The sequence below is a fragment of the Catharus ustulatus genome, chromosome 10, assembly GCF_009819885.2.
Source record: "Catharus ustulatus isolate bCatUst1 chromosome 10, bCatUst1.pri.v2, whole genome shotgun sequence".
In the NCBI taxonomy this organism is placed as follows: Eukaryota; Metazoa; Chordata; class Aves; order Passeriformes; family Turdidae; genus Catharus; species Catharus ustulatus.
Genome location: NC_046230.1, coordinates 10,909,996 through 10,928,801, shown reverse-complemented (window position 1 = coordinate 10,928,801; position 18,806 = coordinate 10,909,996). Strand labels below are relative to the sequence as shown.

General features: G+C 36.0%; 1 protein-coding gene across 1 annotated transcript in view; it reads left to right on the top strand.

The window, feature by feature from the left end:
- DNER (delta/notch like EGF repeat containing) overlaps nucleotides 1-18,806 on the top strand; it is a 119,319-nt gene that overhangs the window by 46,194 nt on the left and 54,319 nt on the right. The window contains exons 2-4 of the mRNA XM_033068974.1: nucleotides 1,138-1,434; nucleotides 11,987-12,081; nucleotides 14,500-14,666. Of these exons, the coding sequence (XP_032924865.1) occupies nucleotides 1,138-1,434; nucleotides 11,987-12,081; nucleotides 14,500-14,666 (559 nt within the window). The remainder of the gene's footprint in view (nucleotides 1-1,137; nucleotides 1,435-11,986; nucleotides 12,082-14,499; nucleotides 14,667-18,806) is intronic.

Here is an 18,806-nt window from a genome sequence, read left to right as displayed (position 1 = left end):
CTTGGTGAAATATGCATTTAAAGATGAGGGAATGTCTGATTCCAGTGATGTGTTTTCCCTTTGATGTGAAGACAAGTGAAGGGAGCTGCCTGATGGTCTTGGTCAATGACAGTGAGCCAGCAGCGTGATTTAGCTCTTGTTAAGGCAAGCACTTCTTCTGTATTACCTAGGAAGCTGTTTCCAGGACAAGCAAGAGTACTGATGCTCTTGCTAAACTTTGGAGTCCTAGGTGCAAAAATGAACATGTGTCTGGAGGGAAGGGCTTTTCCTCCCCAAGGAAATGAGGCAAGTATAGCTAATTTTTCCAGGAGATGAAACTTGAAGAGTTTGTAGCTGTGCTCTATAAATGCATTGTGGATGTAAAATTCAACACAGAAAAGGGGACACATTTAACCTGAAAGTTAGTGATAACATAAGAAACTATAAAATAGCTGTAGGTAAATTCAAGATAGAAATTAAAGGCGTGGAAGCCTCAGACAGCATTTTTCCTACATTGTTGAGCTTAGTCTTATCCTATGCTATTACAAATTCTTCTTTGAAAACAGGCACAGTTTTGACCCTACTTTCTAACTCCTATCAGAAAGTTTTCAGCACCCAAATGAATTGGACTCTGCTATACACAAAATGAAATGTAGATAAAATGCCCAGGTCTTTTACAAAGGGAGTTGTGTCCACAAACAGGATTGTGTGATGTGGTTAGCTCAGACCACACAGAGCTGCTTTGTAACCTGCTGCTCTGTATGAGTGCTATGCCCTTTCCTATTTCTGTTACTCCCTTAAATTCCAACATATCTGATGCTTTCCCTGAATAGGTTACTCTTTTAAGTCTGTTTTTGAAAATTACTGATAATGAGTGGTGGCCACATTCCTTTTTTGTGTTTCCCTCTTTGCTCGAGTGTGACAATGTGAATTAGCATAAATGGTCTGAGGAAAGCAGTCAATATTGATTAATTTGTATTCCTCTTTAATCCTTCGAATTTACCTCCTTCAAAATACATCAAAGATGATTTTGATTCATAAATATGTTCAGAAGATAAATACAGTAGGGAGGGAAAGAATCCTGTTTTATGGTATTTTTAAAACCAGAAAGAAATCCTTTATAATCAGTAATTGACCTATATGATATGTTTTTTCCAGTTTGTTTCAGATCCTTGTGCCAGCAACCCCTGTCACCATGGTAACTGCAGCACCAGCGGGGATGGTTACCTCTGTGTGTGCAGTGAAGGCTTCGAGGGAACAAACTGTGAGCACTCCCTCCCCAGCCCTGCAGCCTCCCGAGGGACGGAGGCCACCGCAGCCCGGCACAGCAGCCCAGCCTCGTCCACCCTGCAGCCTGACATCGCTCTGCCCCGCTCCAGAGCCACTGTGACATTACCCACGTGGCAGCCAAAGGCGGGACAGAGAGTTGTGGATCTCAAATGGGATGAAATAGAGGTGAGAGTATTTGGCCAAAGTGAAAATTCACCGACAAAAACAACTTTGCAGTGTTATTTTTGGGTTGTCATTTTTGCATGATGTCCCCGTGAGAAGGCTGAAGATGTGATCTCTACCCTGAGTTAATGTGCTGGTAAAATTCAAACAAAAACCCATTTGATCCATGTTATGAGTAATGGACTTAAACTGGCTAGTGTGTTGTATTAGATGCTTATTTGAAATTGGATAGTATTGTTTCTTCCAGTCAATTGTGTGACACCATATCTCCAAAAATCAAAGAAATTTAGGAAATTCTAAAAGTTAAATCAATACTTTTAATATATTTTCGGTATTTTCCATTATAATCACATTTTGCTACATTTTCCTCCATTATTAAGAAAACACAGTTAGTTGAGGATTAAAAGTGGCAGTTAATACATTACACAGGGCATAACTCTAGGGATGAAATGACAGTGCTGGAAACTTTTGCATGTTTAAATTTCAAACATTTGTTATAAATCTTACGAACAAAACTGTCAAAACACTATCTGGTAAAACTACAGCTGGAAAGCACACAACATACAATCCTTAAGAAATGTGAACTTTGCTTTCCACTGCATTGTACTCTACACTATTTGTCATGCTTAAATCTTTTGGATGGACTCAAATATCTGCAAAAAAAACCCAAAAAAACCCTATCAAACTTAACCAAGTTTTTATTAAAATAATAATCAGCTTAGGACCGAGCGCTAGAATAATGAAACTTGTTGCTGAGAAATATTTTAATTTATAACCTTAGGATAAGAATTAGAGTTTTTGTGGCATCTTTTTCTTATTGAGAAAGGCCTTGTAATGGAATTTTATTTCAGTTTATTCAAGAATAAATAGGTAAAATGCCAGTTGTATCTTTTTTTGAAATGTTTCAATGAGTTTGAGTCTCCTGAGGTGTTTTAACATACTAAATAATGAGAAAGTGAGCAGGCAGGAATTTAATCCTGGAACAAGTGTATTTTTAATCACTCTTTGCTAGCCCAAACAAATTTGTTGCTGTTTCCACTGTAAAATTTATTTAATCAATTTTCTGAAAGTAGATTCAGCCTATGTAAAATTTATGTTTGGTGTGTTACGACTCTCCAATTTTAGCTGAGGTGTAAGTATTTATAGGGCTGTATTTCATTTCAGAGGGAGTGCTGGTGGGCAATGCCTAGAGCATAAAGCTTTATTTCCTGGAATTCCACCTCCCATATCTATTGTTTTAGAGTAGAACATATGTTAGGCACCAAGGATGGAATTTGGAGAAAGCACCGAAGCAGAAACAAACAATGATCTGCTCTTATTACTTAGTTTAAATGCAGTCTCATCTCTGCATGGGTGGTCCATATGTCCTGATCAATTTAGGGTATACTCTTCCCTGTACCAGATTTCCCTGGTGTGTCTTCAATCTGTGGTACGGTGTTGTATAAGGAACATTCCTACCTGGTTTGCATTTTAGGGAGATTCAGTAAGAATTTCAGTCAAACAGATAATTCACAAGTGGGTATTTCAATAGCTGAAGTTCACCCTTCTGCATGTCATCTTTTACCTGAGAAATAGAGATAGGTTATCAGCTGCTATTGCATGACTAACACTGGCATGGATTACAAAATTGCTTGTGTTGATATGTTTTTAATATACTCTGATGGGTCTTGGATTTTTGACAAGCTCTCCAGTGTGGCATAATGACCTTCTACCTTGTTCTTTGGAAGTCACAGTGTGAGAGATGATTATCTGAAACAAAGAGATTTCAGTTGCTGATTCAAGAATTGTATCTGACCTATATTAACTGAGGAGAGTTCATTTGCCTGAAGGTCTGTGCTCCAAAGCCTCTTTGGTGGAGGTTTCAAAAGTAAAATGTGTTAATAACCAAAACACTGCCTTTCCTTATAGCTGTTAGACCTTCACAAAACTTGATCCTTCTTCACTGTCTTAAAAGGAAGAGAATAAAGTAGCTGTAGGTTTTATATTGCAAAAATGTACTGTTTTGATCTTTGATGAGATTCAGAGAACAACAAATACTGGTATTATGTTGTTGTTTGTTTTTCTATAAATCTTCCAAGACAGTCTGTTTTCCAAATTATTCGATACTGATACTGGAAGTGATTTAAGGTACTTCAGACCCTTTTGTCTCAGAGAGAAATTTTGCCAGACTCTTTCCAAGTAAAAGCCTTCACTGTCTTGCAAGGATGAAGTTTCCATGAAAGCTTTTCTGAGAAGTTTTGGGAACACAAAGAATGAATGCCTGAGAGAAGTAAGCTGTCTAGGAGAGGCCTGATGTGTATTTACAGCCGGACAGGTTGTTGTATTTCTTGGGTACCAGGGATACATTTAGCGCTGCTTGCTGGAATGAACCGTGTCAGTAGTGTCTGGACCAGTAGGTAACATACGGATGTCTTTGGATGCAGTTTAATTTCTTAGAGTGGTCTTCATATAAGAATTTAATCTTTTATTGATATGCACATTAAGGAATAAAATAATCAACTATAAACAAGAATATTTTCTCTCAGTTGATTTTCTCTAGTATAATACAAATTTATCTTTGTGCTTGTCCATTGAAAGATAATTCTTTTTCCTACTTGGGGCAACCGATTCCCCTTGCAAGAGAGATCCAACTAACAAACCATGTTTCCCCACTTCAATCATCTTTTGTGTTACAGGGTATAAGAGATATTGATTAGACGGTAATGGAGGGAAAAAGAAACTATCTCATTACTCTTTATTAATGAATTTAACAAAGGTTTCAGTGTACGAAATCAACTGTAAGAATTGCAATACCATGCTCTTACATACAGCTTTTAATAATAGACCTGAAATTCTTTTCAAAGGAAATTAGCTGTATTATTCCCATTTTACAGACTGAGATGCTGAAGCACAGAGCAGTGAGGTGATTTGCCAGGTGCGCAGCCAGGAATTAGAATGCTGAGCATGTGAGTCCTAGTCTAACCTTCTATTTATACTGCAATTTTGTGCTCAGATTCAAGGGTTTGGAACTAATGATTAGAGGCTACAATAAACTTCTAATTCCCCTTGCAGTGGGGACAGCATTTATTTTATGTGTCCTTAGTCAGTAAATTGCAAACCTTTATAAGGAGTGTGGCTGAATCAGGTGTAAAATCCTAGAAGAGGGTGTTTTTGTCTAAGTATGGAATGGGTGCAGAGGAACAGAACAGTATCTGAACAAAAGCAGAGGAAAGATCTACTTGAGAGTGGTAAATACAGAATAGAAACTTGATCCTTAGGAAAATCTTTGACGTGGAAATGGGTGAAGGTTAGAGTATATATGCTTGCTTTTTTCTTACCCTATTTTCTTGGCATTTCCTCTTAGGACTGCTGTCAAAGTGCTGGAATGTGTGTAATTTTGGTTTGAATTATGATAGCTCTTCTAACTGTATACAAGATTTGTTTTGGAAATATCTATAATTTTTATCTTGCTCTGACAAAAAGATATTCTAGTAACACATAAGGAGAATGAAGGAAACACTGATTTTGGCATAATATTAGAATAATATTTAGAATAATACTAGCTTTCTTCTAGGCTAAATCTGTAACTTCACCAACTCTCTCCTCTACAATATTAGTTTATGGAACTTTTTGTTTGTATACAAACATCATTTTCACAGACAGCTTGATGTAAGTATCTCTGGATAGGTGCTACTCTTTATTATATTTATTTTCTAAATAAAACCCTAAATGTCTATAAAAGCTCAATATGCTTAAACAAAACTTATGTGAAGTTCATACAAACCTCAGTTTATTATGTTCCATTATTAAATCATGTTTAATAGACAGTCATAAATACTAGGTTCCTAAAACAAAAGCTCTTTAACACAGAAATTCTAGTGAGTACAATTGCATCAAGATATTGAAGGTCTTCTCTTCTGAAGCTATATTGGTGAGTAGACTCAGGATTTTTGGTTATCCAGAGCTGTTTTTGAGAAGTATCTGGATTCATTTAACTACTTCAGGAATCATCCTGTTTTTAAATCTTAGAGAGTATGAAAAAGAGAGGAAAAGAAGCCTGATGTGTTTACTGCCTTTCAGTGTTTTGGTGTAGAAGTATCTATAGCTGACTTGACAGTGCTAGGTTGAAGTTTATGTCTCAGCTTATCCTCCAGTGACCTGAGTTCATACACTGCAAATATTGGACTATGTGGAATTTTTGCTCAATGAACTTGTTTACGTAGTGTTTACCTTTCTTGTCAGAACAGCTCCATACACTCTAGAATATAAATGACTATTAATTGTTCACGGAAGTAATCTTTATTGAATGACTGGCTGTGATCTAAGCAGAGGATAGGCAGCTAAGCCTCACACAGCCACTTGCTCACTGCCCCATCCAGTGAGATGGGGGAGAGAATTTGAAGGGTAAAAGTGGGAAAGCTCGTGGGGAGATGAAGACAGTTCAATAATTTAAAAACGGAGTAGTAGAAAACAACAAAGGAAAAACCTGAACAAAACAGGTAATGCAAAAGCCCCAGTTACTCACCACCAAGTAACTATGCTCAGCCAGTCTCTGAGCAACAGCAGCTCTGGCCAACTTCCACCCTCCCAGCCCCAGTTTTATTGCTGAGCATGAGCTCCTGTGGTGTGGGATGTATCAGCTGTCTCACTGTGCTCCCTCAGCACCCCCAGCCTCCTTGCTGGTGAGGCACTCTGAAAAGAGAAAAGGCCTCAATGCTATGTGAACACTTCAGTGATAACAAATATCCCTGTTATCAATCCTGTGTTCATCACAAGTCCAAAACACAGCACCACGCAAGCTATTGTGAAGAAAATTAACTCCATCCCAACCAAAACCAGTACAGACTAACTGAATGTCAGATTTTATGAAGCTGATAGTGAATTTGGTGGATGGCTTGAGACAAGAAGGCAGCTTGCTAATATGATAATCTAGGTAATCTATCTGTCATTGTATAAGAGAGCCTCCTGTGCCTGCTGATGCATCTGTCTCTTGGTGTGATGTTGGAATTGATAGTCTGTGACAGAAAAACAAAAGTTTTATTAATGTTATCTGGAGGATTGCTGTGTTGGAATGTGCTGGATCCTCTTGGTGCTGTGATTGCTGACTGTACAAAGTGACTCTTGCTCAGATGAGCAAAGAAACAAAGACTGCCAGCAAGAGAATTCGCTGGGTGGATGTGAAGCCTTCCTTACACCAGGTTTTAGTGCTACAATAACTGGTAAGCCTTCTTCACCTGATACTGTTTTTGGATGCAGTCTGTCAGTCTTCCCCTGGTGTTCTGCAGAGGGGCAATACTCCTACTCTAAGGACTTCTGCTTTCTCCTCCCGTTAGAAGTAAACCTTGATTTTCTTTCTGTTTCTGGTTTTCTTTCAAGCATTGTCCCATCTGAAAAGAAATAAATGCAGTGATGTGGAGGTTAAGCTAAATGACACTAGATTTTTCAAAAGCAGTAGTTTTTCTGTGCTGCAGGGCAAGGGCAAGGGTACTGGAACTGGTTTTTTTTTTTTTATTTTTAGATTTTCTTTTAGAATTTTGTTCTGAGTTCAATTTCTGTGCTAGAAATGATCCTGCTTTGTTGGTTGACATCTGGACAATAAGTAGATAGTACTAGATCCCTCTCTTATGGTTCTATGCTGTTGCCTTCATTTTCTTACTTCTCTTTTCATTTTTAATTTGCCAAAAGCTGTTCAGGATCTATTGTTAGAATCTAACATGTTTATTTCTTTCATATATTATTTTCCCTTGCATAACGAAGACTGCCAAACCTGTTATATTTATTAGAAAATAAGGAATACCTCCTGTGACACTTACAGGGTGAGAAGAGAATAAATCCTGCAGCCCCTATTCTGACAGAAAAGTAGTTTTATGTTCAGAAAAAATAAAAATTTCGCATTATTATATTTGCTTTATTGAACTGAAATTTAATATGATATCCCATGGAAAAAAATTGAAAGAACTAGCATTTACAAGACCATCCCTCATACTGCATTTGTCATGACAGTTTCTGTCCTATTGAAGAACTGAAAGGTTTTCTTTCTTAGTGACCATGCCAGTTTTCCTCGAGCACCACCCCAGAACGCTGCCCAACGTTTCTCAAAAAACCGATTTTCTCAATCCTTCCATAACATAATGTCTTTTCAAATACGTTTAAAATTTTAGTTCGAGGTTTTTTTTATTTTTTGAGCACTGATCTTTGCTGTAGGATTGCTGATTGGTTGGTGAGTTTGTATCCATCTATTTATTTAGTTCAAAAATTATGTGTGCGTTCATATATTTTGTTTAATTCCAGACTAATTTGCCCCAGTTTGCTCTGTCTGCAAGACCATGCAGAACTCTCTGTTGCCCCACTAGGAGGTAAAAACAAGAGAACCGCTTTTTGAGGTGGAAAAACAAGAGATTAACCAAAGAGAACATTCTCAGAACAGGAGGAAAGTACCTGAGTGACAGGTATCTGTGTGTGCCTGAGTGTGCACACCCACTTGTGTTACATTTGCAGATATTTTCAAAAGAAGCACTTTCACTGTATGCTGGAGTGGGGTATAGTGAAAGATGTGGTGTCACTGAAGTTACAATGGCAATTAACAGGAAAGACTTAAAAGGCAACTGGCTTATGGGGTGAGTTTTCACTGACATCATCACAGTGTAGGTGAGGTTCAAGGCATCTCTGGATTTTTTCTGGTCCAAACCTTTGGTCCACGCAGGGTCAGCTAGACCAGGTTGCTCAGGACTTTATTCAGCTGAGACTTAAATAACTGCAAGGATGGAAAGTCCACAAGGTACCTCGGCAACCTCCTCCACTGTTTGGAACTGAAAACTGTTTGTTTTCAGAAATATTCATTAACACCTTGTTAATAGGGTAGTGAGGCTTTTCTATGGCTTGTAGGAATTTGGCCATTCCACTTAAAGACCTCTTTTAAATTTGAGGAAAGTGTGGCATGTTTTGCAAGAAGTAAAATCCTTCTGCTATTCTTTGAACTTGGGATTGAGATACAAAAGAAATGCAAACATATCACGGCAGTAGAATGGCTGGATTTTGCACTGTCAGGATTAGTCTGCCCATGTTGATAATGCCTTGAAGAATTACAAATTCAAATTACAAAAGTCTGCTCAACTTTTCAAGAAATCTACAATGAAATTTCATATACAATAGATATCTTCAGAGAACTAATTTCAGCACTGAGAGGCTGCATAGATGTAGACTTAGAGTCTGTATGCTTCTCTTCTTAGCCTTATTGAATTAAATAATAAAGGCACTCACTCATGTAAAAATACTGCCTTGGGATTTATGTATGTATTTCAGCACTTGCTGAATTAAGTGTATATCTCATTATTTCAGTTTTGTAAGGCAGGAGAGTGTCTAACTCATGCTATTTAATTTCTTCAGAAAAGTTGTAATATGGAAGAACAGTCTGTTGCTCTCTTAGGTACCAGCCCTGATTTTCTTTGCAATTTCTTCTATACCACTGTCATGGACAGTGGCTAAGGACATGTAACAAAATCACTGCTCTCTTGTTAAGGCCCAGGTAGAGATTGTAGGAGTAAGAGCTCAAGATTTCCCTCTTGCTTTCTCAAATGATGCTGCTCTTTTACCTATGTAAAATGCATTTGAAGCAGAAATATAATGTTTATGTATTAAGTTACATTTTAAGAAAAATGTCATGATTTAGATGCAAACATATGGAAAATAAATGTAAAGAGGAATTCTATATTTACTGTCAACAATCTGATATTAAATAATTTTAAACTCATTGAAGAACAGTCTTGGATGTGTACTCTGTTGACACAGGAGCTTATCTTTGCAATCAGCTCCTAAACATACTTTAGACTCTGGAGGGTGCATGAAGGTTTTGTTTTCTTTGGTGATTATTTTTAGAGTAGCTGCATCATTTGTGTAAATGTTTATAAGCCTGTTCCCCAAGAACCTTCTCACTGTCCTGACATTTCTGTACTATTAAATGCTTCAGGAGAAGTGTTGGATGTCATTGCAGTTATGTTATGGGTTTTTTTTATTGTCTTTAAATTGCATTAGATACCTACTCTATTTGTGTTTTTACTTCAGACTAGGAATGATATTTATTTTGTCCTCTGAAAATCATTCAAATATATTTCCCAGTGACTTCAGTTTTAAAGATCTCCTACCAGTTCTAGCAGCCATTTATTTATTTTTTTTTTGGAGAGTGAAAATTGAAGATTGTTTTCATCTTCTACGTGTCCTTTATTGTTGTAATATATCGGTTGTCTTTGCCCTCATTCTTCAGTAGTTCAGTTTTGCAGAGCACAGTTAAGACATGAAAGAGACACACTTAAAAATCTTTATAAAAATTTCTCACAGCTGTAAAAAAACTGCAATTTGTTTCTTAATTCAGGTGTCAAAGCTGTCATTTTTTGTCTCCACAGTACTTGACTGAAATAGGACACTGCTGAGACCATTTTTTTCCTTATGAGAGTTACTGCTTTTTCTAATGTTATTTGTCTAATCCAAATATCAGGGTCATTCATACATAAAAATTTCAAATTTCTGTTGTTGTAAAATCCTGGATTTAGCATCCTACTGGTTTAGATGGTTATTTTACCAGATTCTTAGAGCAGGAAGTCAGGGCCAATTACAAATAGAGTTCCTAGAGAATGTATCAAACATTACAGATCTCTTAATAGAGGAATCAAAATCATGCATTTTGCTTTCATTCTTCTAATTATCTTTGCAATTTATCTTATGTGTACTTTTTCTGGTGAGTAATCCTAAATTCTGATGTGTTTGCAAACGAAAGTATTTTTTTGTGTGGTTGGGTTTTTTCCCATTTTGTGAAGGTTAAATCTCATTGTTCTGCAGCCACTTTGTTCTGCTCTTGCTTCTGTGATTCTTTTATTCTAGTTGCAAAGACATCAATACCTTTTACTTTAAAAACTTCTAATATTAAACAGTAAGGTAAATTAAATACTTAAATTACAATTTCCCCACGTGTTCCAAGAAAATAGATGCATGAAATTTTAAAACTATAGAAATACTATAAAAGTGAGTGTATTTTAGATGTAGTATACGACTTTATGAGAAGAGAGATACTTCTTTCTTTTCTCCCTTTTTCCAGTAGGCATGCAGATTCTCAAAATAAAGTTGAAATGTTGGCAAATACAAAAGGAAGAGTGTCAGCCAAACTAATTTTGGATGCATTGTACTTTGACTGTTAGGTCCATACTTTTAACTCCTGAGATTCAAAAATTTTAATGGATATATTCTCATTTTTCAAAATTCATTTGAACAAATACAATAAAATTGTACCTCGCTTTATTTTCATGAACTATATGTATTCATATTATATACACCAGGGGACACACCAGTGAATTGAGTGATCTAGACACTGGGAAATCATTCACTTGGGAAATGTGAATACTGAATATTTGTCTTGCCAGAGTCAAGATAAGCTCTGAATGTCCTAAAAACTTATTACTTGCCTTGTATTCTGGACTTCTGTTGTTTGTGTATTTATGTGTGTTTATTTAATTCATGTAATGTTTAAAATGTGAATTAGAATTGTATTTTAAATTACAAATATTCTGCCTTTTGCTTTGATGTAAGGTTAATTCATGAAAGTGTGTCAGTTTGCATTTTTGAATTTTCAGTAAGGTTGGTGTAAAAAGTTTGCAAACATTCTCTATGGCTGAAAGAATAGCATTGCAAACTGCCTGGAAATTTGAAGATTAAACTTGTTTGTTGGGTTTTTTTCCCAGTGTGACATTTCATAGGCAAGTTGATGAAGATACATGAAAAGTTATTTAAAGCCTCTGATATTAAGGGATAGAATCAATTATGCCACATAAAGTATTACTTATTTGAAATAAATATACCCTCTGAAACACTAATAATTTTCAAACTGTCTTTAAGAAATGACTGCTTCTGAAGATCTGAATAATTAAGTAATCTCTGTGATTCCTGTGTTGCATGACACCTTGTATGGTGTCTGGATCTAGTTAATGTAGTAAGCGATTTCTGTGCCAGTAGGCATCACTAGATTTGGCAAACGCATCCTTTCGCTCTCACTGTGATCATCATTTTTTTCCATCTGAAAGCACTGTTTGTCCAAGCATTTTTCACTTGGAAAGAGTAGTAATGGGCAAGTGGGAGAGTGTTTTTTAAAGGAAATGCATGTTCAGAAAAAACCATATTTCACTATAGTAGAAAGGCAATGTCTGTATTTGTTACTATAAATCCTTCAGTATTGCATAAATTAATGATGCACTATTTCTTGGATGTAGCAAATTTTAGAACATTATTTATTGTTCTAAAAGACCAGAAAACTATTAATCTTTTTCTAAATATGTTCACTTTTAAAGGAAAATGCCTTTTGAAGTTCATACTTTTGTGCAGGAGTTTTTTGTTAAAACAAAACCCTGAAAGGACAGTTTTGTGAATTTTCAGCACTTTTGTTGGCAGCTTAAAGGTTTCAGTAAATATTCCTGAAGACTTTTTGAAGATGACTGAGGACTATTAGTGTCATTTGTTAAAAAAAAAAATCTTTCATGTTTTATTTGGTCAGATGTTATGGTTTATTGTTAAATAAAGCTATTTTTATTTTCAGATAACCCCAGATGTGGCTTGTGGAAATGCCAGTTCCAATACTTCTGCTGGAGGCCGACTCATCTCCTTTGAAGTTCCACAGAATACATCAATAAAGTGAGAATATTCTTATATGTGATGAAATACAAAAGCATTTTTATTTTCATTTGACTGGATGTTTTAGACAACAGTTTCTCAGATAGGCAAATTTGTCAAATGACTGAAAGACTATGAGAGAATTCATACAGACTTCAAGCGTGTAGCAGAGCGATGACAGCTCTTTGCTTGGCATAATTTCTCCCACATATTTAATGTTTTAGAACATGTAAGCATGTAAGCTGTCTCTGGGCTATCATAATACATTAGAAATTAGGGCAGATGTGTTGAAGATGTCAGTTTGGAGAAGACAAAACGTTTCCTTTCTACTTTGTACAGTGAACAATTTTAGCCCCTTGAATCTCAAGATGAAATTGCTGATAGAAAGTGTTATTGTTGACTATCTAAGTGCATGTATATTGTGCATTTTTATTTGATTTCTGGGTTATTGCTTTGGGTGTCATCATCAGCTGTAAAAACTTTGTGTATGTCCTAAAAAACACGTTTCTAAAAATTTTTAACCTATTACGTTGCTCACTTTTCAAAATGCTTTTTGGATCAAATGCTTGTTTTATTACATTTAATTAACAGAACCTGATTTCCTAGAAAGATCTGATTCTGTCAGCTGGGCTGAGGCATTTTTTTATTGGAAATTTTATTTTAAAAAAATCTGCCAACGTAGTTCTCTGGCTCACAGCTTTGCTGCAATTTTAGACTTACGTTTTCCCAAAATAGCCTACTTTTCTCATACTGTCATCTTATCTTTCAGAATCCTATGTTTCTGTTAAAAAAGGCCATGCTCACAGGAAAAAACAAAGTGATGTGAGCAGACAAGCTGCAGACAGTTCAGAGCAGTAACTGTTAAACGTGGGGGCCATCCCACCCTTCCCACGGGGCTTGAATTGTGCTCATTCATGAGCCTTTAGCCTAAGTCAGGAAGAGATCTGGGAGTGTGGATGCCCTGGCTGGCTGGAATCTGAAAGCACACAAGTGTCTTTTCTTGGAATCAGGAAAAAACCGGCATTTGTTGGACCCTAAACTTCTATTTAAGAGCCTTGATGGAGAAGCCCCGTTTCAGAGGTTGCGGAGTACCCAGTCACTTTGGATCATTTTTACACTGTATATATTTAATAGAGTTTTATACCTGGTAGATAAGTGCAAGTCAAGATTGATTTTAATTTCATTTAATTTAGTATCTTAAATGCCCAGGTAACTTACCTGATTTAATGGCTATCTGTGAAAGGAAAATAATTTCAGTTTAATAAATTGATATTTTTTTTGATTGTCATATGTCACCTAAACGATGAAACTAGTTGCTATCCTGTTCTAAAAGTGAGACAGTCAGTTTTTGGAGTAGCAATTGGGGTTGCTCTTAAAGAGGGTGCAAATACTGTAAAAAATTTGCTTCTTATGATGCCTAGTTGCAACCTTTTTTCAACTTCTGTCCCGCTCAATTACAAAACATCGCTTCTCTTGTTTTGAAATCAAATAACAAGTGACCAGGGATAAACTGCCTTGTGTTTTTAGCAGGACTGAAACTATTTCAGTATAGGAAATTGTGGAGCAGAGCTTCATCTCTCGGTATTTGGAGGTTTGTTTTCAGCAGGAGAGAATTATCAGTATTTAGCTGTTGGATGCAGTAGTGTTTGTATTTTTGGAGGGTTGTTCAAACTCATTTGAGATTCCTTCATAGGAAATTAATGCAAATACTTGGGAACTTACCAGAAATGTGACAGATTTTTATTATTTCTTTATGGAGGTGAGTAGGAAAAAAGTGCCCTGTGAGTACAAAGACTGGCATAATGTCACTCCCTAATGGAGCTGACAGTGGGTGCAGTAGTAGACTTTATCCAATCTGTCAATATTCAGGAAAGCACCATGGGCTCAGTGACCTTGGGAGCATTAAGTGACTCATTTGATTTACAAGAATAAACTGTCCTGAATCTTCGATCTGGTGTGTCAAACAAATGAGGATTTCTACCAGGATCTGTCTCCTGGTATTGAGTGAACATTGAACTTCAGAAAACAACAGAGCTGGATGTACTTCAGCTGCAGAAATGATGGCACTGTAGGATGGAGGTAATACTCAAAAAGGCATAAATACAAAGACTATATAAGGATCATTTATAAGGATATACTTTACTATGATGTGGTATTTATCTAAAACTCTTCTTGGGCATTAAGGTGGTGGCCTTCAAGTATTGGAAATTGGAATTCTGTATGATTTAGCTTGCTATTACATAAACTGTTATGCAAATCTTACAACTGAAGCAATTTTAAGTTTTTGCAGATATGCTGAAGACATTCAAGATTTTTCCTAATTCCATACTAGCTAGATTTAAGTTTCCCATCTTTGTTAAGGTTCAGTTCTACAGTGATGTACTTCCTAATTACACTGATTTCCCTCAGTGTAAATATTCTCACAATTTCTTTTCTTAGAATAAGGCAAGATGCTACTGCTTCTCTCATCCTGCTATGGAAGGTCACAAGCACTGGATTTAAACAGTGTTCACTTATTGATGGCAGAAGTGTCACTCTTCTCCAGGCACTGGGTGGACTTGTGCTTTCTGAAGAAATGCTTGCATTAGGAAACAACTACTTTATTGGTGAGTAACATGGTGACTTTCTGTCCGTCACCTCTAGGTGACAGCTGATGCTTTACTCAGCATTTAGAGGAACAAAGGACTAATTCCTTTAAGTGCTGAAAGATCCTGATGGGATATTGGGACCATGTTTCAGACACTGGTTCATTCCAACCAGACAAGAGCTACACTAAATTCTTACACAGTTGGCACCATTCACTTTAGAATCCAGTCATTTTTGTCTGATACCTTGAGATGATGCAAGTTATTTTATATGCTCTCTTTTAATAAGCTTTTTGCAAATGCTGTAGTATATAATTAAATGCTTGAGGTGTTTCTTTGTCAGATATTGTGTCATGGGATGCTTTGTGAAGAAGCTTAAGCCTGTAGACAGGAAAATTGAAAAAATATATTTCAAGATCAGATTTCCCATTATATTTTGACAGTGTTTAATTGCACTGCTTTTTTTATCTTCTAGTGTTGTTTCTGTGAATATGGAACCTTAGAAATATACTGTTTGTTTCACTTGGCAATTAAAAGTTAAGCATCTTTGTGGAAGGAGTATAATGAAAATAGCCTGATATAATTTTTTTAAGGGTATGGGAAATAACACAGATTTAATGCTATATTTATGCATAGACACAATAGACTTAATTAAATTGAGATTTCTGGGCAGATGTTGTATTATACCAATGACATGAAACCAAAGTCATTGTAATAACAGCACTTATTGTTATATGCTTGAAATGCTCTATATTTTTAAAGGCACTATAAGCTGCCACAATTGTTATTTGAAAACTTACCATGCTAATAAATGTAAAATTAAGAACCTTCTGATGTAGAAACACTGGGAAAAATTCCAAGTGTGTAGCTAATACAGAAAATCCCCAAATACAGGAGTAGTACCTTGTTCTCTCCTTTTTCAGCTATCACTTTCCAAAGATACTGCTTGAAGGTTGTTAGGAGAATAATTTAATTCTTATCATCAGTGGTTTCTTTTAGTGATGTTTATTTCCTTCAAATAATTTTCCACTTTCTTTCTTTTAATATTATTATTCCTTCTAAGATACTTAGTTTTAGACTCTTTTTTTTTCTTTTAATCTTGTTTTGCATTTAATTTGTCAGAGTTAAAGCCATCCTCTCATGTCTCTGAAATAATTTTTTACATTTGCTTTTTGTTTGTTAATGTATGATAAAAAATGTCCTGAAGACAGGATAATTTGTAGCTTTTATGCAGTGGTGAAAATGCCTAAAGGCACAGCTTGGTCTAAGCTCCTAAGCAGAGGGCCCAAGTTGCTCTATGAAGGCTCCAGTTCACTGTACAAGCCATACAACACAGACCATTAACTTAGATAACTAAAATATATATTGTGTTACTCTTTCCTAGTTTGTCTTGTCCTACTCATCTCTATAGCTGAATTTCTATCCCTGGAATTCTTACTTTAAAATTTTTATTGTGTGCTGGGTAATATAAGGTGAAAATGGACCTTTTCCTAGATGAATATAACATGAGGTTGAGTTCATAAAAATTGTTTATTTCAAGTATTCTGAGACCTCTTGCTTTATTTCCATGTGGTTTTCGATACTTTCTTTGGTCTTTCTTTTTAATTTCCTGATATTGAAATTGTAAAATTTTCCAGCTGCTGAAACTAAGGCATGATTTTTTTAGTTTAAGAAAGAGCCTCTGAATTTCCTTCTCAGCTGTATGGAAATATTCTGCTTACTTCCCATCATCAGTTTTTGTCCAATGAAGTGTAAGTCTTGGGTGTAAAACTTGAAAAGTAACTCAGTTATTTGGTGTGAAAATTAATTTTATCTTCACTCAACTGAAATCCATAATTCTACCAAGGCATATAGAAAAATAACTTGATCTTTACTTCAGATTTGATTGAGATGTGTGGAAGAGATCTGTCAATTTGACGTGTCTCGCAAGTTTTTTAATAATTTAGCTTTCAATAAGTCACCAGAATAAAGTTTTTCCTATAGACAAATTTCCATTTTTCTTGATAGGCACGAAAAGTACAATAAATTAAAGTGGGTGATTTTATATGAAAAAAGCAATAATGTTGCCACTGTTTTTATTGATGATATTTAAGATAGAATGATATGAGAAGGCCACAAGATGCTGTAGGCTTCTTCAAACAGAGTCATGCAGTAAGGCTGCGGACCATGGCAGTTGCTACATTTACTTCACATAATTCCTCCTCCTTCCCCCACTCTGTTTATTCAAATGTGATTTAAAAGGTTTCTTCTCTTAATTGGTGAATTTTGTACAAGGGCATTTTTTAATCTCATAATAAGTTTCTAATTAGAACTGTAAAAGAAAAATGAGGAAGATCTGAGTGGGGTTTTTTTGTCTTTTTTTTGTGTGTGTGTGTCTCTTTTTGATCTACATCCTTTTTGAGTCATTTCTCACTGTGTTCCTTCCAAGTTTAGTTACTCAGCATGGTACTTTATTTGCCTCTTGCAAATCTTTCAGAGTAAGTTATTTATGTAAAAGATAAAACATTTGGGGAAATATTATTTGTTTTGTGTTACCTTGTGGTGACACAAGTTTAAAGTTGTTTATACAAGATTGAAAAGACTCAGAAGTCAGCAGTAATGTGCTGATTTGCTGATCATGTGGTTCGGGGCACAGTGTCTAGAGGTTGGGAAGAATGCTGTTTCTGAGACCTAAAAATAGATCCTGTCAGCGCAGAGCTGTTCACCCCAGAGACAGTACCTGCACTGTGTGAGAATGAAGGGGAGAGTGTAGCACAACTCACCCAAAAAGAGCACTCTGTGTTCTGTGATGGGGTTTGTAAAATGGCTGCTGCATCTGCAAACAGTCTCTTGCAGTGCAGGGACAGTGATGGTGCTGTGCTTATGCAGCATGATTATGTGCTTTAATTACAGCGTTTACGCGGCTGTGGCCAGCAGAAGACTGGCTTGGACATTCTGTAACATGTTCCTTCCGTGCTTTGCTTAGAGGATTTTTAAGGAGTTTCTCTGTGAGATTTGCTACTACACATGTGCCAGTCTTCTAAATTAATTTATGTTTTTTTAGAGGGTGTACCTATTAGCTAGTGGGAAGAAACCCCAATATGGCTCAGGCTTTACAGTGAGCTGTGTGGATTAGGAGCGGGATGGAGCAGATGGCCCATGCCAAGGTGCTGGTGGCTTTCGGTGCCAGGTTACTGCTAGACAGATGTGGTTGGTCTGTAGGAGAAGCCAGGTGACCTGTTCATCTCTGCTCGTTGTTTGCAGGAAAAAATCTATCTTTTGAAATCAAGATGTTTTAAAAAGACATTTAATCAAGGGCATTTCTGAGCAGGAAATGTTTTTAGTATCTGTTCTGTGGACTGCTATGGATGGGCATCAAGGCTGGACAAAGAGATAGTGAGAAAGGGAAGGAGACATTTAATAGTACTTTTAAATAAGAGATGAAAATTAAGGGTTGAGCATTAAAAACTTAATTATTGAAATAAAAGGCAGGCTTTCCATTAATTAGACTTATAGATTCGTACTCTGTCCCAATGTTCTTTGAAGTTAATGAGTGATTCCTGCATAAACTATTTATGATATTTATAAAATCGTAAGTCTCATCAGTATTTGTTTTATTTCTGGATCTTCATATATTCCTGCTAGCAGTAATGGTACTAGAACATTTGAAAATGAGTTAACAGTAAATTTTACATTGTTAGAGTTGCATACCTATTCTTCATTGCAATATATCTTGGAAAATTGAAATCAGATGAAATACATTTTACAAGTCTGAAGAAGTGAGATAAGAGTTCCCTGATGCACCGTCAGTTGGCGGAGGAATCTTTCAGAAATTCTCATGAATGCTAATAGGTTACAGCTAAGGATCTCTGGGGTGAGTTGAAAGTGCTGCTTCTTACGTGTTTTGGGGGAAATCTAATCTACCAGCATTGTGCACTTCTCTCTTTCAGGAAATAATGTACTGGATTCTGGAATATATATATATATATATATATATATATATATATATAATTTTTTTTTAATACAAGATTGTTGCAAATGCAGATTTACTGAATTGATTAAATAATAGCTGTCTTGAGAAAAATGCTGCATTAACATTTTTCTAAAGAATAAAAAGGCCTTTAAAGGGCTTTGAAGGACACTCTCAGTTTGTATGGCATCGCTCACAAAAATAATTTATGA